The sequence below is a fragment of the Grammomys surdaster genome, unplaced genomic scaffold (assembly GCF_004785775.1).
Source record: "Grammomys surdaster isolate TR1022 unplaced genomic scaffold, NIH_TR_1.0 143, whole genome shotgun sequence".
NCBI lineage: Eukaryota > Metazoa > Chordata > Mammalia > Rodentia > Muridae > Grammomys > Grammomys surdaster.
In genome coordinates this window covers 6,173,473-6,200,592 of record NW_021604601.1, presented here as the reverse complement: position 1 = coordinate 6,200,592, position 27,120 = coordinate 6,173,473, and the positions used below count along the sequence as shown (strand labels likewise).

The following is a 27,120-nucleotide window of genomic DNA, read 5'->3' as shown; positions in this document are numbered from 1 at the left end:
ACAGTTATACATACATATACACACACCTATACACACATACATACACAGGCGTCTATATACACACATATCTGTACACACACATCCATCTATACATACATACATACATACATACATGTCCATCTATACACACACACATACATACATGTCCATCTATACACACATACATCCATACACATCCATCTATACATACACATCCATCTATACATACACATACACACACATACATACACATTCATCTGTGCATACATGCACACACCCATGTATACACACACACATCTGTCTGTACACAAATACACATTCATCTGTACACACATCCATCTACACACACACATCCATCTGTATGCACACACACACATTCATCTGTACACACATCTACATACATACACACATCCATTTATATACACCCACAAACATACACACATATACACACCCACACACACCCTACTGAACCCCTGTAGTACTACACATGCTTTCACGGCTGGCCTTCCCTGGAAGAAACAGGTCTCTCTCTCAGCAGCCACTGTCTGCCTGTAACTCTTCTCCTTGGGGAGTTGGGGAGGGTGACATTTCCCCTGTCTGTGTTGTCGTGTTAGTTAGTGTCTTGTTCAGACAGCCATATTGTTACGATTCCTGGGTGCTGCTTCCCTGTGGTGTCTAGAAGACATTATTTAGCAACAGGCATCTTGATCCAGTGGCTCTTAACTTCCTTCTACACCTTTTTCTGGATTTCCTCTCGAGCCTAAGGTGTGCAGGGTTGTGTTGTAGATACATCATTTGAGGCTGGGCACCTCCCTATTGTGACCAGTTGTGCTAAACCAACTTGTTAAAAAGCTTTTCATTCTTATACTTATTTTTTTATTATTTACTTCGCCCCATTAATTATCATTTCTTCTTCTTCTTTAGGATTGCCTTGTAGCAGAAATGGAGGATAAAGTTTTAAATGTGGTAAGTCTGTTTTCTAAAAGTTACCATACAACTCATTTTCCAGAGGCTATAGGAATCATATTCATTACAGGCCCTGTGGCTAATGATGTCAAGATGGAATTTGAAACACTGGCTTTTGGGACTTGAATCTTAGTCTAGATGGAAGAGTGAAGTATGTTTAATGATACTCCTGCTTATGAAAATTCCTGTGCTTATTGACTGTACTGAGGTCTCTGTTTCTGTTTGATTTTACTGTTGTTTTATTATTTTATTTTTGTATTTTTTCCCTTCTGGAAAATTCATCAGGGTGCAATTATGCACTAGCTGCTTAGTATGCAAATAAGGGTGAAAATTATATGCATACTTCATTGCAGAACTATTTCAATTAAAAAGAAAAACCTTGGCAAGAACTTTGAGATAGGGGAAGTGCATGTCCTATGACTATGTAAAGAACATTCTGGAAGGATTCATCATCACTTCCTCCTTTTGACACAGTCGGCCTGTGCCCTTTTGATAAAACCCTCCTCTGGTTCAGTTGAGGAATTTGGCAATGAAACTGCTATAAATATATTTTCCATAAATAGGGGAGCTAAACAAAACTGGAGGAATGTGAGAAGGTACATGTTATGGACTCTCTCCCTTGGAAAGTAAAGTCACGCTTTGGAATTTCCGAATGCCTCTGGTCATTTGATTTTGGAAGAGTAGATGCTCTGACTTCCAGAATACGTGCATACTTCTGGTGGCCTTTGTAGGACAACCCCTCCCTGTAGGTACTCTCCCGTCTCTGCAGAGTTTCAGTGTCACGAATAGTGTGACATCGAGGGGTCATTGAGGTCATGGAGCCAAAACGGAAAAACCATCAAACTGTGGAACTGAAACATCAGAGGGAAGTCTAGGTGATCTGGGCTTCAGAGGAGATTTTAGATAGAAAACCAAAAGAAGAATCTTATCAATAAAAAAGGAATAGTGGACTCCATTAAAACCACAAGCTCTCTCTGTGAGACTCACCTTGAAGACAATGAGGTGTCAGGCCACAGGTGGAAGGAGAAGATTTTAAAAACACCCAGAGGAGATGTGGAGAGGGCAAAGAAGCACATGAAATATGTTCACTTCGTGATTAGGGAATCCCAGACGGAAGCCAGGAGACCAGCAGGACATGGTCAGTAGAGTGGCTAAAAGTCAGCACTGACAGCAGCAAGTGTTGGCAATGATATGGACCAAGGGCACTTGTTGCTTGGAGGGATAACAAATTGGAGCAATTCAGAGGACAGTTTGGCAGTTAGTCACAAAACTAAGCATATTCTAACTGTATGATCTACAAGTTGCTCTGTTGAGCCTTTACCCAAAGGAGTTGTAAACTTAATGTCAACAAAAATCTGTCCTGAATTATGTTTAATGTTTATAGCAGCTTTATTCCTAATTGCCCCAAAGTGGAGGCACACAAGCTGTCTTTTTATAGGTAAATGGATAAACACATATGGTATATCCATAACATAGAATATTACTCAACAATAAAAAGAAGTGAGCTATCAAATCACGAAAAGATACAGAGAAAACGTGAATGTTTCTTGTTAATTGAAGTAAACCAATAAGGAAAAGCTGCATGCTGTATAATAATTCCAGCTGGTTGATAGTCTAGAGGAAGCAAAGCCATGGAGACAGTGGGAAGATGAATGCTGGCCAGGAGTCCAGGGCAAGGAAGAACGGATTATTATGTTGAGCACAGGAGACACTTATGGCAATGAAATTACCCAATGGAATGCTTTAATAAAGGATGTAAAACATTAAATGTTTGTCAAAACATTGAGAACATGCACCACAAAAGTGAATACTTCTGAAAGTTCTGGATTTAGGTATTGGTTCATCAGCTGTAAAAATAAACACCACCATACAGATGGATGTTAATGGTGGGGGAAACCACATGGAGAGAGAAAGCCTACAGACAATGTGTTTGTTAAACCTGAAGTTTATTACAAACTATACAACAACAAAAACTGATTTAGAGCAGAATATTTCCCCCCTTGTCAATATTTACTATCTAAGAAAGCATGAGTGACCCCCTACATTAAGCTATCCTCCCAGTGGGGTTTCTTCCTGGTTTGTGCTTTACAGTAGTCATAAAACACCATGCTTTTTAGAAAGTCGAAGCTGTAGCAACATTCTGCAGACTGTGGACAGTGTCCCTGTGCCAGGCCATCCTTGAGCAGGATTACCACAGCCAGTGCTAGCCAGAGCCAAAGTTGACACGTGAGGTGTACTGCTCTACAAATGAGCCTGAGATAAGCCTGGTTAATGTTTGAACTTCCTCGATTCCAGGTCAAGGTTTTAAATGGCATCTGTGACAAAACAATGCGCTCTACTACGGATCCTGTTATGAGCCAGTGTGCGTGCCTGGAGGAAGTTCACTTACCGAATGTTAGACCCGGGGAAGGCCTGGTAAGCATTCTCTTAGCTTTCCAGTACAGTACACCAGCATTTACTAAAGCACTAAACTGAGTCTTCCTGTTTTCTCTGGAGCTCTGAATAGTGGAGTGATATGATATGGTATGATGACATGATATCATATTATCTTCCATATAGTTAGGGATTTGCCACCTTAAACTTTGTTAAGAAGGTTATCCTTCAAGTGTAAAAATAAAGATAATTTAAAAATTGTACCCTCCCTTCTTAACAGATTTATTTTTAGGCCTTCGAAATGCAAGGAAATATAAAACATTTCAACAATGGAGAGAGGTGGTCTGTGGGAACAAAGCATCTATTCTGGAAGTCTCTGTCAGCACTTAAGATGGGTGTGAGGAGAGGCTGGTGGAAGGAAATGACTCCTAGGAAAATTTCGAAGATTTTTCCGCCCTCCTTGAGTGGGGTATATAGAATAGCAAGCTCTCGGGATGCATACAGATCCTTCTCACAGGCAGCAGGACTCCCGGGTGATACATTTGGAGAGCTTCAGAAAGCCATGAGGCTCAAAGCCCAGCTTAGAGCCCTGGAGTCCGCGAGCTCACAGTGGGCTTTCTCATAGATAGGCCTGCTGAATGGGTGACTCTAGTGCCTAGTGCTGAGCAGGGCACAGCTTGTATGAGGGGGTGGCTGTAGCTACGGTTGTTGCTGCTGCTGCTAGATGGCCATAAAGAGACACAGTCACCAATGTATACATTGTTGCGAGGAATTGTAAGGCAGTCTCTTAAATAGGAAAGAAAAAAAATCCCTGTCAAGAAGCCTAAATTCTCAGTGGTTAGAGTACACCTTGTTACTTGGCTTTCATAGTAAAGAATGGATTAGCATAGTTTAAATCTAAACCGGGAGGAATTCCTGGATGTGAGTTTGTAGCCAAGGATCAAATCAGATCCTTGCCCTGAGTGGGATGAGACGGAATTGTCCTTTCCTACCACAGCGCTGTACCAGTGATGGCTGGGGGAGGGATGTACAGATCTGTGGGTGGAAGCACACCGAGTGCAGATGGAAGGCCTTGGGAGGAATAGTGGGAACATTGAGGGGTGTAGCCTACAGAGCAGGACAGGTTCAGTATAGATGTCGGGTAAAACAGTCTGCCCCCCTTCTGTTTCCTCTCATCTTGTAGTGGTTTAATTTGAACATTTATATCTGTGCTGTTGAACTGTAGAGATATTTGTCTGGTAACACAGTCTATTGTCTGAGTTGCCGCGGTGTCTCTCAGGAAAGCATATTCGCCCATCCTCCAGCTTTCCCTCGCACAGAGCAGTGCCAGTTATCGATCTGCTCTCCGTGTTGTCCAGGTTCACACGCTTCCTCCCAAAGCCCGTCTGCATTACAGTAGGCTCGAATAAGTGGTCCCATGAGTACCACTGATACCAGATGGAACCAACTGCATTGTTTCTCTGGGAAAAAGTGATGGTCAGAGAAGAATAGCCCTTGTTTGTAATGCCTGGCTCCCTGAGCGGGTCTGAGAAAATTTCTCCATCCTAGAGTTGTGGCAGAATCCTGTGTGCCCAGTGTTCACATTGTTACATCAAAGACTCGCCTATCTACCTAGCTGATCTCATCGGCTGGTATTCAATTGTTTAGTGCGCTCTCTCCCTCCCTTCCTTTCTCTCTCTCTTCCTCCCTCCCTCCCCTCTTTGGATTGAGACTCCTGGTGTTCTGAAAGCCTACAAGAGTGCACAGAGTTTTGAAAGTTCATGTCTCACCGCAGCTCCCCGTGAAGGTTGGAGTAAAGAGTTCCTATGTTGGTGTTTCTCTCTAGGGCATGTACATCAAGTCAACCTACGATGGACTGCATGTGATTACCGGAACCACAGAAAACGTAAGTGTGCATCCGTGAGGCATACAAGCCCGGTGTGCTTAGACACGTTTGATACCGCTCTGAGCTCTGGGGTTAGTGTGTGCATGATGTTACCATGATGTTAACTGGTGTGAGAGCTGACGGTGGCCGGTTATGTTTATCCTGTCAGCTGATTGGCTGCTACTTCTCTTACCAGCTGTTGTCAGTTTATTATTTAAATTGCCCTTTATTGCTCTGGTTCATGTGCCATGTCAACTAGCTTGCTTCCTTTCTTTCTTTCTTTCTTTCTTTCTTTCTTTCTTTCTTTCTTTCTCTCTTTCTATCTTTCTTTCTATCTTTCCTTACTTCTTTATTTCTTTATTTCTTTATTTCATTTCTTTTTTTTCCCTCTACTCTTGTGCTAATTATTCCTTTTGCACCACAGAGGTGCGAACCCAAAAGTATAAAAATAACCATGTCTTTGTTGTTGTGAGTCACTCACAGAAGACCTGGGGTTAGTGGCCATAGGTACAGAGTGCAGTGTGTGTTTCTGTACATGTTGGTGTGTGTATGTGCTCACGTGTATGGGTGTGCATCTGTGTGGAGGGTAGACGTCAACACTGAGTATTTTCCTCAGTTGCTCTCAACCTTATCTCTTGAACAGATGGTTTTTTGAACCTGGAGCTCACTGATTGGCTAGATTGGCTGGCCGGCAAGGCCCGGGATTTCTCCTCTTTCTGCCTCTAGGGTTATAGGAGTGTGCCACCATGCCTAGGTTTTTACTCGGGTGCTGGGGATCTGAAGTTAGGTCCCAGGTGTGCATAGCAAGCATGTTACCCACTGAGCCTTCTCCCCAACCCGGGGCCTACTCAGATCCTCTCAAACACTGCGAATTTGAAAGAACAGCAGAGCTAGGTGAGTGTATTTCTCTTGCAACCTGAACTCTGGGTTGGGGATACTGGCACGAAGCAGGAGCATCTCAGCAAGTTCCCTCTGCTGTGTCAGAGTGGCATGTGTCTCGGGCAGGAGGCTTTTTGATCAAGGGAGGAGGACATCATTCCAAAATAGAGAGAGAAATTTGTCAGTCTTTTTTTTTTTTTTTTTTTCAATCTGCTTGGCGTGGTGAAAAGGTCTAATATTGTTTCACACTAGTCCTTTTGATCCAGTGTGATGGCAGCTTTGGTGACCGCTTGTTACGAGCTCTCAAGTTTTACAGTGAGAAAATGGCATTGCTTGAGTAATCCTAAATCAGTCTTGTAGTCCTGACAGACAAATGAGTGGGAGATGGAGTCTTCCCTGCCGGAAATAAAAGAAATTTTCAATTAATTAGTTAATTAATTAAATTATTTTGTGTATGTATTTTGTGTATACCTACAAGAGTTTTTATGCACCACAAGAGTCCAGGTGCCAACAGACACCAGAGGGAGTCAAATCCCTTGGGATTGGAGTTTAAGTGGTTGTGAGCTGTCTGCTATGGGTGCTGGGAACCAAACCTGAGTCCACTGCAAGGATAGTAAGTGCTCGTAACCGCTGGGCCACCTCCCTAGCCCTCACTAGGAATTTCTATACCATTTCACCCCATAGGTAGTAATGGTATAGGAAACTTTAAAAGATTTTCGTCTGGGCGTGTTTTCAAAGGAACAGACATAATCCTTTATATAATCCATCCTCACTTCTTACTGGTGTACTCCCCCACAATCCTGACAGGAGCAGACTCAGGTCCTACTTTATACACTGTTACAGGTTTGGAGGGATTCAGAAGGATGCTAACCATTTCAGTCTAAAGGACGAAGCTGTAAAGTCTTGTAATTTGGTAATTATGTTGTCGGCTTGACCAGACCTTGGGCAGTTGCAGTCTCTCCCAGGTCGTCTTGAAGCCACACGACTCTTGGATAAATGTGTAGTGTGCTCGTGTGCTGCTGCCGGAAGCCACAGGCTGCTTGGTTCTTTAAAGGGGAGAGGTAAATGGGAGACTAAACAATACTGCCTTTGAATCAAATGAAATGTCAGATATGAATAATGATATTTCCTCTCCAAATTCCTACCGGGATCATAAACCTGGGTGGCAGACCTATGGTTCATCAGCATATAGGCTGTTCCGGTGTCCCCATTCAGAACTGAATAGAAACCACCACCATGTTAAAGATGAAGAAAAATGAAAAAAAGCTCATTTAATTCCATTTGGCAGCCCATTTAAATATTATCCATTACTTTAGTTTTAGGCATGCATTTACTGAGGGCCTGTAAATGTGCTAAACTCCGGGCTAAGCCCTGTAGCTGCGGAATAGCTATGATCTTACTTCTCAAGGGTGTGCTCAGAGTGCTTTCCAGTGATCCGTGGGTAGCTCCAGGCCAGCTCTTCACGTGTCAGTGGAGGTAACTGTAATTTCCCTTAGAGTCTTTGGATGAAGGCGACATTGGTGATCAGAGGTCATCCGCTGCCTTTCTGCCTCCACTTACTCCCGTCCTGCACTCCAGGCTGACGGAAAGCCAGCAGGCCCTTCTTAGCGGAGCCCTGCATGTTCTTAGGGTGACCTGAGCAGCCAGGGTCAAGCAGATCAATCTGTGGTGCTCTCTCTCTGACATCTGTTTTTGATGTAGTGATCTTATTCCAGAGCCTGAACAGCCCCCTCTGTTCCCCAGCCTTCTGCCTTAGAAGAGGTGGGAACTGGTTGTACTTCAGAAGAATGGGGCCATTGTCCCTCAGGCCACCACCTTTCTGAGGACACACCACAGCAGGCATCGCTGTTCTGTAGTCCGACTCGTGGTGAAGATAGGCAAGCACTTCTGACTTGGGGAGATTTTGGTATTGGGCTCTCTCTTTCTCAGTGCTCTGCCAAACACAGCCCTGAATGGGACATTTGATGGGACTTGATGGGACATTTGAGAAACGCAGGCACGAGTGTCCTTCAGAAGGGAGGTCAGGTGAGGACAGTAGTTCATGTGTTTTAAGATTGTGCCTATTATCAAGGGCACCGAGGGCATCTCTTATAAAATGATGCTTGCCTCAAATGAATCCTCGGCTCCTCAGGGTTAAGTGGATGGTGCTGATGAGGGTGTCCACAGAGTCAGACTTAACTTCAGGAGTCCACACACTGGTGCAGAAAGGAGCACTCATTGTTTAAAAGCCCATAAAAAGAGGAAGAGGCTCTGGGCTTGTGTCTTTCTTCCTCCCTGTTGAGCTGTTGCTAGTCTCGGGTGAAGCTCTGCTTGTTCTTATGGCAACGAAGGAGATGTTTTTGAAAATACCCAGCATAGTTACCTGAGCTTTCAGCTGACGAACCAGAGGCAGCGTTTCTGCAGTTTAACACCGCCAGCTAATTTCTTGTTGAGCCTGTCGCAGCAGCCAAGTGAGAAAAATCCAGCAAGTGTGTTTTGATTCTGGTTGCCTGCCCTCATGTTCAAAGGTGCAATTTCGCTCTCAGATAACTGTAAATTAAAGTGTCACCCACTCATATACCTTACAAAATTAATTACTGTGACCTAGATAATGTTTAATTAGAAACCAAAAGTTTATCTTTTTTCCGCTTCACCGTGTGATATGTCTTAAACAGAAAGAGTTCGTTCACTTAGTGAACAAGAATGCTCTTGGCACCACGTTTGACAAGTGGCTTATATCCTTGATGGGCTTTCTGTTGTTGTTAAGCAATAGCTTTCAGAAGGCACAAAGCATACTTTTAAAAAAGAGATTTATTTCATGTGCATTGGTGTCTTGCCTGCCTGTATGTCTGTGTGAAGGTGCCAGTTTCTTTGGAACTGGAGTTACAGACAGTTGTGAGATACCATGTAGGTGCTGGGACTTGAATGTAGGTCCTCTGGAAGAGCACCCAGTGCTCCTAACTACAGAAACATTTCTCTGGCCCCACATTTTTCTCCTTTTAAAAATCTTTCTGCATGTATGACGTGTATATGATGTGTATTGTGTGTGTATATGATGTGTGTGTGTCAGTGTATGTTCATTCGTGTATATATACCAGTATGATTGTGGAACTATGTGTGTATATTCCTCTGGGTGTGCATATGCCACAGTGTGTGTGTATGTGTGTGTGTGTGTGTGTTTGTGTTGGTCAGAGAACAACCTTGGGTTTACCTTCAACCTTGAGACAGACTCTGTTGTTTGCCACTGAGTACTCAGGTTAGTCGGCCTGGGAACTTCCAGATTCCTGTGTCTGCCATTTGTCTTGCTGTAGGAATACAGAGTGTGGACACACACACACACACACACACACACACACATACACACACTCGCGATGTCCAGCCTCCCCGAGGCCCTGGGCAAGCCCCATTCCTGCTTAGCTGCCTTCCCATCCTTTGATTCTTTTCTTACTAAAGCTGTACCCATTTTGAGTATAACTTACTGATAAAAATTTTTTAAAGAAATAACATTTCTGTTTCTGTTAACTTCTCATTTTAATAGCATCATGACGATCTGTAAAACAAGATAGGAAAAAGATTTATGTTTATAAGGAAAATGGATGTAAGAATTACAGTGATGTTTACACACGAAATGGCTTACTGACTTTTGCAAGGTGAATGTTGACGGGGAGATGCGTAAGGTTTCCCAGCTACTTACTTATCATTTTTAGGTGAATTCGTGCCTTTTATCAGCTTTTTCAACAGTATACCCGCACACTTTGTATTTTAGACAAACTCAGGTGTTAATGGAGAGGTTATCCACTGTAATCAACATCATAATAGATTACACAAGATTTATACACGACGGCTGTGGACTACTTTGATACATTGTTTTTATTTTCTCTTGAGGAAGCTTTATTTCTGTTGCTAGTTCTTCTACAGAAGAAAGAACTAAAGGTGGAGAGGGCTAAACACCTAAGCCAGTCTCTCTGTTTCTGTGCAGTCTCCTGCAGACAGATCTCAGAAGATTCATGCTGGCGACGAGGTCATTCAAGTCAATCGGCAGACAGTGGTGAGTTCCTTTATTACAATATAATTTTCCCTCCAGAAAACTGATTTCCCTTCAGAAAATTTAATTACCTTTATATTTTAAAATGTGTGTGTGTGTACATGTGTGTGTGTGCACATATATGTGCAGAGGTGTGTCAGAATAGGGCATCAGATATCCTAGAGCTGTACTTATAGGCAGTTGTGAATTACCCAACATGGGTATTGGGAATGGAACTCCCAGTCCTCTGCAAGAACAGCTAGTGCTCTTAACGGCTGATCCGTCTCTATGACCTCTATATTAAAAAAAAACTTACAACTCGTACCCTGTATTTCCACTGTTTAGAGTAGTGCCAAGCTGAGCACACTTCACCATTTACCTGTTTGCTCATAACTTGAATTTCTTGAGCTAAGTTCACTGGGTAGATTTTCATGGCTCATGACCACACCTCCTTCTCCCTCTTTCAAGGTTGGGTGGCAATTGAAAAATCTGGTGAAGAAGTTGAGAGAGAATCCCACGGGCGTGGTGCTGCTGCTGAAGAAGAGGCCCACAGGCTCGTTCAGCTTCACTCCGGCCCCACTGAAGAACCTGCGCTGGAAGCCACCCCTCGTGCAGGTGACTGCCCATCGGAGACCTTCATCTAGAGAGGACTGTGGTCAAGGTCTTAAAAAAATGGAATTAAGGTTGAAGGTGGTTGGTTTTAGGAGCTGTGGTTTGCCAGTCATTACTCCTCAGTCCTGCTTGCGTGAAAACATACACTCCAGGTCTTTGCTGAACAGTGTGGTAGCCAGTTGCCGTATGCGACTCTTTAAATAATTAAAAGGTCAGTTTAGTACCTCCATCTCACCAGCCATGTTCCAGGTGCTGCCACCCATGGGTGCCACAGGCAGAAGGCTCGTCTTATGTCTTGTCACTTATTTTCAGCAAAGTTCTGTGACTTTTCCTGGGGAGACAACAAACAAGTGTCCATTTATCCCAGGTAGGGTTTCTGTGGCCAACCAATGAAGTCATTTCATCCAAGTCTAGCTGAGTGAGACAGTCGGTTTATTGGGGCTACTTACAGGAGCATGGTGACTCAGAGGCTGCTCTGTCACTGAAAAAGCCCGCCCCAGCATGAGTGACAACTCACCAAAGCTGCATCCTTAGCATCCCTGGCATGACTGGCAAGCAGTCTCATCCGTCCTGCGAGTATCTCTTCTCCCCAGCAACCATGTTACTACCAATGTAATGTTGGGAGAAATTCTTGTAACTTTCAAGAGTATCCCCACCTTTGCGTGTTTTGTTTACTTTCTGACTCTTAGGCGCCCCCCACCCCCTTCTCCTTGTAGGAGGAATGTTTCAGCTGTGGGGTGCTAGCAGCTGGCACATGGTGCAGGACACACAGCTTGAACCTGACGGTGGCCCTCCCATGATGCTTAGCGTGCTTTTAGGGTCAGGTGGGGTTAGAGAATTGAACTCAGGTGGTGGGCAGCAGCTGTACCTTGTTGCTTAGGCACAGTTCAGAATCACCAGCCCATGTTGAGTCAAGGCAAACCGGCAGCAGGTGAGTTTCATTACTTAAAGCCTCTGGACGCATAACCTGCCTTTATTGTCTCGCTGAGGCTAAGGGACCCAGAGACATCTCTCCACCCTCAGCAAACCCCTGTCAGCCTCTGTTTCTTCTCAGTGACACTTTAAACCTTTGGTTTTGTTTTTAGAAAAGGTCCTTAAGCTAAATGTGGCGATGCATGCCCTTAACACCTTAACAGGTCTATCCCTGAGAATTCATGGCCAGCCTGAGCTACAAAGTAAATTTCAGGTTAGCCAGGCCTACAAAGTGAGACTTTGTCTCTGAAAGGTCCTTAAATCTTAGGTCTCACTTCGTCTGTAGAGCTGTCTGTGATTTTTTTATTTCGCATCTTGATGTGAAAAGCGCAGGACTTTCCAGCTGTGTGTCTGAGCGCTTTGTGACACTCAGTGCGGCAGTTGTATCTGCAGGTGTAGATACCAGAGTGGAACTCAGGAGCCAGAGCATGTGGGACACGGTGACACAGTCACCTAGGGTTTAAGAGGAAAGAGAGGTGGCTCAGCAATTAAGAGCACTGGCTGTTCTTCCAGAGGACTCAGGCTCCATTCCCAGTACCCACACCGCAGCTCACAGTCCCATAACTGCAGCTCAGGGGATCCGGCGCTTTCTGGCTTCCACAGTCACTGTACCCATGTGGTGCACAGACACGCATGCAGAAAAACAGTCATATGCATAAAATCAAGTGTGAAAAGAATAAGTCAACACGTAAACTACATACACAATGCAGCATTTTAAGATCTTCGGGTATTGTTAACACACGCATGACCCCACACGCCTATGTTTGTGGTGAAAATATTTTAGTCTCTTCTCTTGCAGTTTTCAAGTATACATGTGTTAACTACTGTCATCCTGAAGCCAGACATGGGGGGGGGGGAGGGAGGGGCAGGGACTGCATGGGTGAGGTCCCTCTTGCTGATGGGGTCTGGTACCTTCAGCTGGGACATAGGTGGCATTTATACTGGCAGATGAGGATGGGTCTCACTCTTTAGCCCCCCCCAAACCCCCCCTCCAGCATGGGTGCATGGCCTGCAGGCGGAAGTTGTTTTAGATCAGTTCTCAGAAGCAGAATTGAGGTTTCTACCATGTGAGCTTTAAAGGCAGATGTTCCAAGGGAAGGGGGAAGGCACACGAAGAAAGGACAGGTCCCCCTGTGGCCGCTACACAGGACAGAGGGTCCTGTGGAATCAGGCAGCTGCAGGCTGGCTGGCCCCTCTTAGGAGACGTAGCCTTGTCTGCTGAGAGCCATTCTCTACAGAAGAGATGGCTCTGAACTTTTGGCTCCGAAGATTGAGATCCCAGTATGGGGGCCCCCAATTTGCCTTCACAGTCACCACAAACTCTCTGGAGTGGCCGATGGTAGGTAAAGTTGAGCAAATGTAATAGCAGAGATAGGGTACCAGGCTAGAGGACGTGGACTTCACCCTCAGGTGGCAGGTTGACACCTAGTTTTATATTCTTATCTTTGTTACGTAGCTATGGTTGCCATAACAGAGATCTATAGGCGGAGTGGTTGGGTTTCAAGGTCAGGGTATCTGCAGGGTTGGGCCCTGCTGATGCCTGACTCTCTGGCTTGGAAATGGCTGCCTTTTCTCTCTTTGTCTTCCCATGGTCCTCCCTCAGTCTTTCCGTTACACAGACGACATTGGATTGAGTGCATCCTAATGTCTGTGAGTACACTGTCGTCCTCTTCAGACACCAGAAGAAGGCATCAGATCCCACCACAGATGGCTGTGAGCCACCATGTGGTTGCTGGGAATTGAACACAGGACCTCTGGAAGAGCTGTCGTCTTAACCGCTGAGCCATCTCTCCAGCCCACTCATCCCTTGACTTTTGGAAATAGACTTTGGAAGGTGCACACATCCATTTTTTTCTCTCTTCGTGGCTGGAGAGACATGGAAACACACTTAATTTTGTTTCCGACCCAGGGAAGTAACCCCGATGAAGATGTGGAAGCTGTCATTCGCCTCAGCTACCAAGTGCTCTTGCTGTGAGCCAGGGTGTTTTCAGACCCTAAACACTGCCAGATGGGAACATAGGCTTGCTCAGCCTAACCCTGGGCCTGACCCCGGGCGTTTCCCACCTCAGTCTTCAGTGTTCATTATGTCTGGGTGCTTAACACTCTGGGGGTGGGGTGAAGTGTCATCTCCTCCTTCTCAATACCTTTAGTGTGTCCTTTCCGGTGAGAGATGGCCACCATTCCGTTTTTAGGCTGCATCCTGACAGATGAGGGTTTTCTTAAACAAAAGTCATTCTTGATGTTGGGACTTGGGGAAGGCGGGGTGTCTTACGGGAGTGCTCTGGAGGGCCTGGAGTCTGGCCCTGTGTTTTCAAACACTGACTTATTGGATAGCAATGAATTCCATACTGAACTGAGTTAAGGGCTCAGGTTGGGAGAGTATCCTAGATAGACAGGGCCCATGCCTCTGTACCTTTGTATGCCTGCTGAGTGGAGCTGTCACTTTGACTAACTCTCCCACTAACTTCCATTGTATCCATTGCAACCCGAGGTCAAAAGGAAGCACTTCCTTCCCTCACAGAGTCTGTCACCTTCCTCAGTGGTTGCCATACAAACTGTGAGGACCCGGCTGGTCCTTTAGCTGGAGCTGGTTGGTCAGTGTCATGGTTAATTGTAGAGGAAACAAGGTAGAAGGTGTCACAGGGGATTTTAGAGGGTAAGTCTTCTCTGCATGTCCCAAAATCCCAGCACGGGTCACCCAACTCGTGAAGTCTTACCACTCTGAGGAGCCGCTGGCAACTGATGGCTGCTGGGGATGGAGAGTCATTTTTCTTCAGGGATGTGGGCCCTGATGGGCCAGCCACGCTGCAGCACATGGCCCTGCACCCATTCTCATTCAGGCAGTACTCAGTGGCCATAAGGTTAGAGGCCTGCTGATGGGGGCGGAGAAGGAATGAGAGAACAAGCATTTGAGAGAGGAAGAGGGGAAATGGGCGTGGAATGGATCCAAACACGGTCACGTATACATATTAAATATCTAAGTAAGATGTAAGTCCCTTGAGGCCAGTGATGTAATCAAAGTAAGTACTTAACTGTTAAAGTTACTTTATACACGAGTGTTTGGACTGTGGCCACCCGTTGCTAAATTCAGCCGAGTTGTATATTTACTGTGGGGCAAGCGTGTCACGTGCCCTTCCTATGTGTTATCTCCGTTACCACGGCAGCGCAGCTGGGTGACAATCTTGTTCCCATCGATTTCCGTCAGTCACACAGATGAGGCACAGAATTTGAGCGAGCTGCCTCAGCGGTGTGCAGCTAATCAGAAGGCTAGCCAGGATCACACTCACAGCCTCAAGGCCACACTCGGAATCAGCGGGACGCTGGTGCGTGCTTTTCTCAGCCTGTAGGATGTCGGTTTTACAAAGGAGGAAACTGAGCCTCGGGTTTTTAGGTGGATTTCCTAAAGGTAGAGTTAAAACCTTGTGGCTTCTAAGTCCACTGTGAGCTGACTGCTTAGCGGAAACAGAGACACCAAGTGCTGGTAGTGTTCATGAGTGTGTGGGTGAGCTCAGCATCTGCTTGCACTCAGACCTTGCTCTGTGTGGAGTGGGGGAAAAGTACATCAAGAATAATCTCCATGTTGACCTCTGCTTTTTCACTCCGTGTGTGGCTTTCTCGTTGCAGACCTCACCCCCGCCCACCACAACCCAGTCCCCAGAGAGCACCATGGATGCCTCCCTGAAGAAAGAGAAGCCAGCCATCCTGGACCTATACATTCCTCCCCCTCCTGCTGTTCCCTATTCTCCCCGGTATGTTAGCCGCCATTTCATGGAGTGGCCTGCTGGTTGCTGCACGGGGAGATGTCAGACCAGGACTGGGTCTCACTTCATGGGATTTGAAAGTTACACATTTGGTGGTGAGGTGCCCTTTAAGAAAAGAACGCCAACATAGCTCACTTGTGAAAAGTTCACAGAAGTCTATGCTTTGGGGCCTCGGATGGGGCTGCCTGGGAATCCCTGTGGTTTGTTTTCTCAGCTACATGATAAATTCATATGTAGAGAAGACACTAAAAGTATTTGCATGAGAGACATTAAAATTGTATCCTGATTTTCCCAAGAAAGATAAACGTATGTGCACACACAAACACAATAATCTATAGACATAAAAACACAGGCACACATATATATGCATATACACATATATAGATGCACAGACACATCATACATACGCAGAGGCACACATACGTACATCTATGCATACACATAGAGACACACAAAACACACATGCACAAACGTATGTGTGTGTGTGTGTGTGTATATATATATACACACACACACACACAAACATGGACACAAACACACATACATATATATACACAGATACACACCGTCGCACTCTGAAAAATTGTGAGGTGATATGAATTGAAATGTGAGCAAGGCGCGTGTGTGCTTGTGTTACCAATTCTTGGTTTGTGCCTTACCCGTGCCGTGATGTAGCAGAGTGGTCACAGGGGGGACAGTAGTGACTGAGGCATGTGCTCTAGGCTAGCTCATATGGGCTCACATATGGACATATGCTGGTGACACTAGATGTCACTTCTATTCAGAATATACTTGAGCAAGAGGCGAGGTTACCCCTTGGCACAAACGGGCTTGGTCTTGCCTCCAGTACCTCCAGAGTCTCAGTCACCTGGTCACACACAAACCAAGAAGAGCGCCTTGTGTGTCACAGGGCAGAGTTGGAGCAGCAGTTGGAGTGAATGTGCCTTGCTCATTTGTCTGTGTCAGTCAGAGGCTTTGCTGCTACTTTGTGTTTCTTGTCTGGGGATAGAGAAGCTGCCTCGTGGTTTCCCTAGGCTTACCCAGAGAGAATGACACCATGTAGAGATGTACCTCTTGTGCAGTGATCAGAGGCATCTGGTAGCAAGTGGGCCTCGTCCCTGATTCACAGGGTCCTAAGGCACAGATTCGGATGGGTTAAAGCTGCAGGGGATGTTGTCACTTTATGTGGGGACCCTAGAACCTTACTGGCCAAGGTGTGGGTCATTGTGTCAGGAACTATAGGGCTGGAGGCTCCAACCCCTAGCGTTCTCTGGGTTTCAATGAGAGTGTCATTGAATGTGTACTGAAAAGAAAGGTGTCCATAGGAAGGAAGGGAGCTGGGACTTTAAAGTCCCTTTGGGGGAGACGAGGTTGTATGTTTATCACATAAGCACCTTCTCTGGGGGATTAGATAAACAAGTCAGAAGTCACAGAAGCTTGTGAGCTGAGAAGGTTATAGGGTGAGTTTAACTGTAGAAGACAGATTCTGAGAAGCTGAGTGCATGTGGATAGCAGGCCCTCCTGGGGATGTCTCTCGCAGGCTGCACTGCCCTCCTTGGTCTGTATTCTGCCCCATTGGGTTTTACTGATTACCTCACAATAATTGTTCACCGGCAAACTTGGGCTCAGTAAAAACTGAGTTCCACTGTATATTGAAATTTAAGTAGGATTAGGATGGCGTTGCTGATCCAGCTTAGCTTTTTACTGAGTTCAAAAATAATCCCTCTCCTCTGGTTTCCGGGAAGCACCCTTTATAGTGTTGAAAGAATTTTCAAAACTAACAACTTCCATACACGTCAAGAGTCTTCTTGCTGGATTCAGGCAGTGATCCTACTCAGTGAGGAAAATGGTGCTGTAGCTCACACCTCAGCTGCAGACTCTTGTCACGATGGGAAATTGACTTGGAGAATGTGGAGGAAGCAAGAGCTGTGTTTTCAGGGTGTGTTTGTTCTGTGTAGACATACATGACGAAAAAGCCGTGTTTGCTCGGACTTAACAGGTTCATGGCATTTGTACTTCAGCAGGGCCATCTGCATGTACTTGAAGGGGCGACTTATAAGTAGTGCTTCTTAGTGGGAAGGAGACATGTGCCCATGGTAGCTGGGCTTCTGTTGTTCACTCTTCAGCGAGAAAGCTGCTCTCTGAACCCCCTGATCACCACACACTGTCTTCCAGGGATGAGAACGTGAGTTTCGGCTACGGAGGACACAGTAAGAGTAAACAGCCATTGCCTGGGCGCAAGGGTTCTGAGTCCCCGAACTCCTTCCTGGACCAGGAGAGCCAAAGACGCAGATTCACCATCACAGATTCTGATCAGCTGCCCGGGTATTCGGTGGGAACCAATATTCTGCCTGCAAAGATGAGAGGGAAGACACCGTCCTATGGTAAGTCCTCCAGCACGCAGCATGCTCTGCTGCCTCTTCTTCCTCTCCCCTTCTTTATCTGGAGCTCTGGCATGAACTTGGCAGTCTCTGAAGGTGATCTGAGGGAAGCATAAACCTCAGAGAAATTCCAAGTATGAGCCCCTTAATCATCTGGCTAAAGCTAAGCCTTGTTGAGCCATTGCTCTGCCCAGCATCAGAGCCCAGCTGGGTGAGCTCACGTTATAGTTTTAACTTTGGCACTGAAGACTCAGAGATTCCACTTCAGCATGCCTCTATCCTGATTGCTTCCAGCGTCAATGTGGAACTTTAAAATTTGTCACTGCTTGTCACGTCTATTTAAGTGGGCATGGCTATGTATATGTATGGATATGATATATATATCTAGTCTATAAGTGAAGGGAGGGACTGTCTAAAGTTGATAACGTCACTCAGTTGATAACGTCACTCACCTTGCTTCACTGTCTGGTTTCTGAAGGCAAGCCCCGGCCTCTGTCCATGCCTGCAGATGGGAACTGGATGGGGATCGTGGACCCTTTTGCTAAACCTCGAGGTCACGGGAGGAAAGGTATGTTTCATCTGAGCAAACCGAAAGTGCTGAATGGTGGTCGTAGACCCAGGCCACCCCGTGCTTTATTCCCAGAGGTGATGTTCCTGACTGGAGACCCCGCTTAGCTCTTCAGCTTGCTGAAGGGTCCTGTAATACTGCTTCTTTCTAGAATGGAAATGTACCTTCCTTCTTAGCAGTTGTGAATTGAGCATCCTGGCTTTTTAAAAGGCTCTGGACACAAAGGATCCACTTTTTACACAAAACATTTATTAAACATCCTTACTTACATGACTGCTTTTTTAAACTGGATATTTAATGAACAAACAAATCCTCCTTAAATTATTAAGGCATAATGTCTGAAAATCACTTCTAATTCACCCTGTAATCAGCTACTTATTATTATACTAGTCTTGAAGGAAATATTTAAAAATATTTTTGTCTGCTGAGCACAGTTGTATGTGCCTTTAATCCCAACACTTGCCAGGCAAGGACAGGCCGATCTCTTGTGTTTGAGGCCAGCCTGGCTTACATAGTAAGTTCTAGGCTAGCCAGGTTTACATAGCAAGACCCTGTCTCAAAAAAAAAAAAAACCAAAAACTTGTACCCATTTTGTCAGACAGGCTCTGATTGCCAGCCCTGGGTGGAAGTGACCACATTGCTTTTGTAGTGTTGAAACAGAACAGGTGAGGGCAGAGGAAGATGGGCTTCCAGCCGTGAGGGAAAGAGCAGAATAAACTGTGGAGGCCTAACCTTCCGAGTGAGCAACTCCCAGCATCTCCTGGGTAGCTCTGTCAGCTGTGCACTTACATCATCTGGATCTTACCAACACGACAGAGGGATAAGACGCCAGCCTCTGGTTCCTGAAGCTCTCAGTGTACAGAGAAAAGTCTGTGCAGTAGTCAGCAGGTGGCAGGGCTGGCCTTGTTAAGATTTAAGAAGCACACATAATCCTTGCTATTCCCTGCGTGTGGCTCTAGACCATTCTCTTTCCTATATGGAGTGGTGGAGTGCAGGGATTGGGGCTTACAAGAACTCACTGACGGCTTTAGAAACGGTGATGTCTCTCTGCGCACGGCTCCTGGGATGGAGCCCTCGCCCTCTGGATAGATTCAACTCAGTGGCTTTAACCTACTCAGAATTGTATATTACTCACTACAGTCTGATCACAGCACATTTCCATACCCGATAAAGCATTCTGTGCCTGGCGGTCCTCATGGCTAATTTTGCCTTTCTCAGTCTCTGAGAGTCCCTGGTCCATGAATTTGCCAATTTTGTAAGTACATATATACAGTATATGACTTTTTTTTTGACAGTATAACAGGATATTTCTCAGACTTGAACAAGGGACACACAGGCAGGGAAATACATCAAGGTGAAAAGATTTTGGTCAAAAATGCTGGGAGACAGGAGGCTATGTAGTCAGTGTCTGGTTGTGGGTCTCTATACTTGTTCCCATCTACTGCAGGAGGAAGCCTTCCCGATCATGGTTGAACAGGGCACTGAGCAGAGTATCACTAGGAGCCATCTTATCAGTATCTATGAAAGCAGGGATAGAAACACATCTTTTCTATCTTTGGTTTATTATTTTAAGTGGCGTTATGGAAATATAAAGGTAAGAAGGTCTGGCTCTCCGGTTCTGCTGGGCCGTTGTGTTAGCTCTTGGTTACTAGGAGCCTGAGTATATTAGCCACTTCATGTCATATGACTGAAAACCCTGACAGAAACAACTTTTAAGGAGAAATGTTTATTTGGGTTACAGTGTCAGTTTGTCATGTGGGGAAGGCGTGGTGGGGAGGCTCTGACGGTGGCAGGAGGAAGCTGAGGTAGGAGCTGTTTACCTGGTGACAGACCAGGAAGCAGAAAGCAGCTGGAACCAGGAGCTGCACTGTACCCTTCAAAAGCTTACCCCTAATGACTGCATGCCAGCCAGGTCCCGCCTCCTAAAGCTCCCACAGTTCCTCAAAGCAGCAGCAGCAGCAGAAGTAGTACTAAGAACATCAACCCCTGGGGAACATTGCACAATCTTACCACAACATTCCATCCCTGGTTTCCTAAGGCTTACTTCCACCTTGTGATACACAGGCATCCGTGCCAGCCCATCATCTTAGTAATAGTTCCAATACTGTTTGGAAGTTCAAAGTATTCTGAGACTCAAAGACAACTCTGTGAGCCTCTGTTGAAATCAGAAGGGAAGTTACGTACTTTTAGTATTCAGTTGCAGAGTAATATTCCAGGGCAGCACAAGACTAAAACCTAGCCAGGCAAATTTGTCTAACTCCACCTATAACACCTCAAAAGCGTAATAACATGATACATGCTTCAAGGGGCTTGGACATCTTGCTCCATAGCCCTGCTCTGACTGCAGGCGTGTGACATCCCTGCTCTGACTGCAGGTGTGTGGTGTCTCTTCGAGTGGCTCTGTTTGGGACCCGCAGCCTTCCTTTCAGATGCTCTTCAGCATTCTGGGATCTCCACTACAAGTTAGGCTCCACACTCACGGCTCCACTGACATCTTGGGGGCTCCCTGAAGGGAAGTCTATTATACGCTGGCTAGCCTCATGGCCTTTACTTAAAAAAAAAAACTCTGTGGGTAAACCTTCATGACCTCTTAATTCATATGTGCTGTGTGCCATATGGACAACACTGAGTTCTACAGCTGGAGAAGTATCTTGCCCTGCTTTGACCCCAGTTGCAGCCACCTCTAAGTACTAGGGGAACATTATCCTAGGCAACCCTTTACTGCATCTTGGAAGAAAGCTAACTTAAAATCGTATGTGTATGCATGCATGTGCAGATGTATGTTTATCTGTGTGTGTGTGGTAACTGTGGTTATGTGTGTGTGTATGGTGTCTGTGTGGTATCTGTATGTGGTGTGCATGAGTGTGTGTGTGTATATGTATTTATGAAAGTGTCTCTGGTGCGTGCATGTGTGTGGTGTATATGTGTGTGGTGTGTGAGTGTGTGCATGCTTATGTGTGTGTGGTGCCTGTGTGCGAGAGTGTGTGTGCTATATGCCTGCATGTGTATGCATGCATCTGTGTGTGTGCGTGCGTGTGTTCATGCATGCTTGTGTGTGAGAGTGTGTGCGTGTGTAAGTACGTAAGTGGCAGAATGGATGTTGAGACTAGAGGACAACTTTCAGGAGTTGGTTTTTTCCTTCCACCATGTGGGTTTCGGGAATTGAACTTGGTGGCAAGCATCCTCACCCCCTGAGCCATTTCACAAGCTTGACACTCCAAAGCCTTTGATGGGGGGGGGGGGGCCAGTGTACCTTGAGATGTTCTCAAGGCAACTCATCACCCCAGTGCACTGGACCCCAGCTCAGAGTGCCTGGCTTCTTTTTGTGGACTGTCTAACAACCAGGCAGGCTCTGTCTGCAGCTTCAAATGTTCCTTCGCTGACAAATGTTCGTCTTTTTCAAGTCTGTTCTGCTGTAGCTCTCGCTCTCACTGTAAATGTGACTTAAAACAGCGAGCAGGTGCCGCCCCACAGCCTGAGTGCTGTACTGTGTTTAACTCTTGTCTTCCAGGTTATTTATTCTCTCCCTTTTGAGTTAAACCTCAGGACATAGGTAGAACATAGACAAATTCTGCACCAGTTGTAACCTAAGTGGCCCATAGTCTAATTCCGTACAGCCTCTGTTCTCATCTTAAACCTCAAGAGTTTGAATGTTGTCAACCTTCCTGTCAACATTATGAACTTTGACCTCCCACCCAAATGACCTATTAAGGGGCGTCGCTGACTCACAATTCCAGACTTTTCCACATTCTTCTTGCGACCAAGTTCCAAACACCAAAGAAACACACAGCCAAGTTTCAGTCAGCAACGACACCACTTTTCTGAATTCCCAATTTTCTGTATTCGTTAGTCTTTTTGTTCTTGCTGAAACCAAAATGCTTGACTGAAGCAATTTCAGGGAGACAGGATTTGCTTTGTTTCATGGTTTCAAGATTTTAGCCCTTCAAAGCTGGGAAGGCCTGGAAGAGACATTCTGTGTGTGGCAGGGCGTGTGTGAGGTGATAGACTTGGATCAGCATGTCAGTAGCTGCAGGAACCAAGAGTAGGCGTGGCCTCCAGAGGACCACCCACTGTGAGCTCTGTCTTCCAACCAGGCCCCACCTCCCAAAGGCTCCACAGCCTCTCAGCACATGGCAGCCTTTGAGGATACACAGTCAGTCCATGAGTTGGCATTTCTCATTGAATCATAATGCTGACGTGAACCCTTATGGTTGTCTTAGGAGGGGCAAGCCCTTCATAGGTCTTTGCAGGGCAGAGAGCTGGGTATGTGTTTACTTGCAGTGTGGTGTCAGATCTGGGGGTCCTTGTTCTGATAGTTTGTCTTTGTTTGAAAACAGGGGAAGAAGCCCTCTGCCGGTACTTCAGCAATGAGCGGATTACACCCATCATTGAAGAAAGTGCCTCTCCTGTGTACCGGTTCTCTAGACCCCTAACTGAGCGGCACCTGGTGCGAGGTACGGACTACATCCGAGGGAGCAGATGCTATATCAACTCCGATCTCCACAGCAGCGCCACCATTCCGTTCCAGGAGGAAGGTTCCAAGAAGAAATCAGCCTCCTCGGCCAAGGCGTCTTCTGGGGAGCCGTCGCTGTTGGTCAGCTGGCTGACTCGTCTCAAGCTGTTGACTCACTGAGGTTGCTGCTCCGCCAGCTTCCTGCCTGTCTCCTGCTAGCAAGTGCCTTCTTCCTCGGTGGACAGCTTCTTCAGACTACACCCACAGTGCTCCAGGGCGACCTTACTTCATTTCATTTTTTTCTTTTTTTTTTTTTTTAATTAAGATTGTATACTGCCATTCCTGGAGTTTTGAAGTCACCAGAGGGCATCAAATTCGGTGGATCTTAGGTGTTGTTTGTGGAGGCAGAAGGAAGGACGGACATAGCACAGCCTGCTTAGTTTTGCCTTCCCACTGTGGGAACATGGAGACATATTCTTTAAAGTTTGGTGTTGGCCAGACAACTTAATGTCAGGAATTGGGCAGAATTGTTCACTTTTGTTTTCTTGGGTCAGCGGGGACTAAAATTGATGGGTTTTGTCACATAGATGTTGGTTTGTGGTCCAACTTCCGTATCTGAAAAAGCAGAAGGGGAAAAACTTCAGTTTTGATTTTTAAAGCTATAGACCATATTTATAAGTGTGGCAGCATCCACTGCAGAATGACGTGGTAAGTGTGTGAGGCTCTTTGGAGCAAGGCTTTACCTACGGATCAGCTGTTACATGTGTTCAGCCCCCCTTCCTTTCAGTAACAGCCTCCATGTAGGTGAGCCAGTACACAAGCTCACTAGCAGGCTTTGAGGGAACTTAACATATACAAAGAAGTGTGTGCCTTTTGTGAGAGGTGTTGCCGTTATGTGTATTGGTCAGTGAGGGAAAGAAGCTATAGGATTTGCTAGCAGCCAAAGTGTATGGTTCAGAAAGCTGAAGCAACCAGATTTAGAGTTATGGGGCATCGGTCAGTTCGCAGTATTGGTCTGTTTGATGTCTGTGTTCTAGGAAAAAAAAAAAAAAGCCTACAGTCCTTCCCAGGTGTACACGTTTTTTGCTAATTAGGAATCTCTTGGAAAGCCTCATGGTCACTGATTTTCAACTAGGATCAGGTGTTTTGAAAATGTGTGTCTGGATATTAACTCTTGTTTAAAACCAAATGTACAATATTTTGCTAGAATGGAAAAACCCTATCTTGTTAATTTAAGTGTTTTAAATAGAGTTGTATATTTTTCTTACTCTTAGTCACATGTAATGGAAACATTTGTGTTTTGCGTCATATGTGAAAGGAAAAAGAGCATTCAACGTGTTTTCAGATTTACCAGTGATCCACGCTGGCCGTTGGCAGCGTGGGCGCTCATATTAAAGACCGGAATAAATCCTCCCAAGCGTTTTGGGATTCTTATGAATTTGTGGTAGAGGAGCTAAAGAGACAAATGTAAATGGAACTTTCCAAGGTATTCTTGGGCAGAGCTGTAGCCTGGCGTCCACATACTCTTCCACACCGCTGGGCTTGTCCACTGATCTGCCTGAGGTACAGTTGACAGGGGGATCACTGGAGTTAGTAAGGCTACCCCACCCCATGTTAATGGCTCTGGGTGAGTGTGAAGGGACACAGTGGCCACTTCTGTTAGTGTCATTGTTTTTTACCCACACCAACATATTCCCTTCAGTGTCTGGGGCACTTTGAGAAGCTAGTCTGTTGGCTGGGGGCAGATCCCAGATGACACCACAAAGAGGGATTGAAGAGGTTTGTGTGGTGATTCATCTGGTACATAACCCACAGCCCATGAGCAGTGTAAAGGAAAGGGCCCCTGGAGGTAAGGAAGGAGCACTCAAGGAGAGTTGGCCCCTGCCAGTTTCCTGTTGGTCTGAGTGGGCTCTGTGCACAGACACTATGCTTGCTTTCAGTCTCTGGTCTGGAGGGGAGTTTCAGTCCAGCTGATGAATGGTGTACAGAGCTTCGGACAGCGTGGTTAATGTGGTGTGGCCACTTTTCTCTGCAGAAAATGTCTCTTCTAAACTGAAGGAACATCCTAAGAATGGATTCTCAGAACTCAAACTTAACTCTTCTCCGCAGTGTTCAACTCAAATTATTACACCAGGTGGTGCTTCCCACACTCTTCCTGGAAGCTCTGGAGGAAGTCCAGGGAAAGTTCTGGCTTCCTCTGCAGTCTTCACAATTTCTCTTTTCTTTGTATTTTCATCTGGGGTTTTTAACCTGAATTATGTTTGAAAACTCTATTGCTGCTAAAGTATTTTGTAAGCCTCTGCTTTTTGAAATATATAGCAACAGCTAATAATAATTCCTCAAAACGGGACTGGGGTGATGCCTTCATGGATAAAGAGCTTGCCGTACACGGAAAGTGCCAGAGTTTGGATCCCCAGTCCCAACTCATCCCTGCAGGAGAGGTGACTGCCTGTACTTCCTGCATGAGGGATTCCAGGAGCAGGCTGGCCAGCTAGAGTAGAGTCTGCAAGTTCTGGGTCAGTGGAAGATCAATTTTCAGTATGTAAGATGGAAGGGCAGCCAAGGGAGAAACCTAGTGTCAGCCTCTGATCTACACGCACATGCGTGTGCACACACACAGGAAAACATGCATGCATACAATAAAGACTTTCTTCAAAATGAATGGGAACTCCTGGGCTCAGCACTTACCTCCCTTCAATGGCGAGAACAGTTTACATGGAAAGATGGAGGAAGGGTGAAAGCAGCTTCCTGGTGACGTTCTAGCCCTGTCAAACCGACCCAACACCATTCCCCCTTTTTGAAGAAATATTTTTCATTTTAAATTATATTTTATTTTGTGTTACTTTAGACATTTTAAAAATTTATATGTTTGATCATGTTCTCCTTCCTCAAGTCCTTCTAGATCCTCTACTTTTAAGTTCTTTCTCAAGAAATGACAAAAAAACCAATACAAAAGCAAGAGCCCCAAACTAAGAAAACAAGAACACAGTCATAAAACAAAAAATCAATATAACAAACAAACCTAACTCAACACACTGTAGTCGAGTAAAAGTGTACAGACACACACACAAACACACACACACACACACACATCAAACTTGTAGAGTCTGCTGTAGGTTTGCCAACTACTCCTGAACATGATGCCTGTCCTGGAGTGGTTGATATACTTACTGTCACTCTATTGGAGAAAAGTGATTTTCCCTCTCCCAGAAGGTAAAAATGACAGTGGCTAGGTTTTCCATTCATTCATTCATTCAGTCATTCAGTCATTCACTCATTCACTCATTTTTACAAAATAAAAGTTAAAAGCTATCACATCAAAGTTAGACAATGCAAACTGACAGAAGGAAGAGTCCAAGAGAAGGCACAAGAATCTGAGACCCACTCACCCCCAGGAATCCCATAAAACCACTAAGCTGGAAGTCGTTACATACTTGCATACGATCGCTGAAGACCCCTGCAGATGCTGTGCTTGCTGCTTCGGTCTCTGGGTTCGCTCACGCTGATTTAGACTTAGAGGGTCTTGTTTCTCTGCGGTCCTCCTTGTTTTATAACATCACTACAATCACCTAATGCAGTCATAAAAGATGCACACGTAAAAGCATTTGGCAGGTTGTATGCGATAGGATGTCACAGCTGAAGTGTAAAGAAATCAAATAGTTCAATATGTAACTGCTCTAGCTAGACGTTATAATCAATAGTACACCGGTATGCGGCATACACACGCATACATAGTATAAAGTCATGAATGTGGGGCCTGGAGAGATGGCTCAGCAGTTAAGAGGACGGGCTGCTCTTCCAGAGCTCCCGGGCTCTGTTCCTGGCACTCACGTGGTAACTCACAACCATCTATAACTAGTCTTAGGAGATCTGATGCCCTCTTCTGCCCTCCTTGGGCCCTGCATGTACGTAATGCACAGACATGCATACAGGCAAAATGCTTATACACAAAATTTTTAAAGAAAATAATACCATGATTATGGTAGCTATAAAACCGGCCTGTTACACCGGCCATTTAATACCAGGTACCTAGAGGATGCCGATACAATTTTCTAAAATGTGGAGGGTTCTACAAAACATGCCTATGACACCATGATACGAAGCTAACTCTGTCCCTGGCACTGTCCTCAGTCTTTGTGAGCTGAGTACCATGGTCACCCCATCTTTCATCTGAGGGAGATGTCCAACCATGTTCTGCCAGTGGTGGTGGAAGAACTGGGATTGAATCAAGATGGCGTGGCTCCAGGATCCTCATTCATCGGCATTGCTATTCAAGCGTACTTCAGTGTAGTGAATAATTGCGTTCCTG

The 27,120-nt window shown here is 45.5% G+C and overlaps 1 protein-coding gene across 2 annotated transcripts in view; it reads left to right on the top strand.

Moving 5' to 3' along the window:
- Cnksr3 (CNKSR family member 3) overlaps positions 1 to 24,231 on the top strand; it is a 95,075-nt gene extending 70,844 nt beyond the window's left edge. For both annotated transcript variants that reach the window (XM_028764329.1, XM_028764330.1), the window contains exons 5-13: positions 904 to 945; positions 3,241 to 3,360; positions 5,144 to 5,203; positions 10,020 to 10,088; positions 10,533 to 10,679; positions 15,273 to 15,397; positions 17,585 to 17,793; positions 18,269 to 18,358; positions 22,696 to 24,231. In XM_028764329.1, the coding sequence (XP_028620162.1) occupies positions 904 to 945; positions 3,241 to 3,360; positions 5,144 to 5,203; positions 10,020 to 10,088; positions 10,533 to 10,679; positions 15,273 to 15,397; positions 17,585 to 17,793; positions 18,269 to 18,358; positions 22,696 to 22,991 (1,158 nt within the window). In that variant the 3' untranslated portion in view covers positions 22,992 to 24,231. The remainder of the gene's footprint in view (positions 1 to 903; positions 946 to 3,240; positions 3,361 to 5,143; positions 5,204 to 10,019; positions 10,089 to 10,532; positions 10,680 to 15,272; positions 15,398 to 17,584; positions 17,794 to 18,268; positions 18,359 to 22,695) is intronic.
- The last annotated feature ends 2,889 nt before the right edge of the window (positions 24,232 to 27,120 follow it).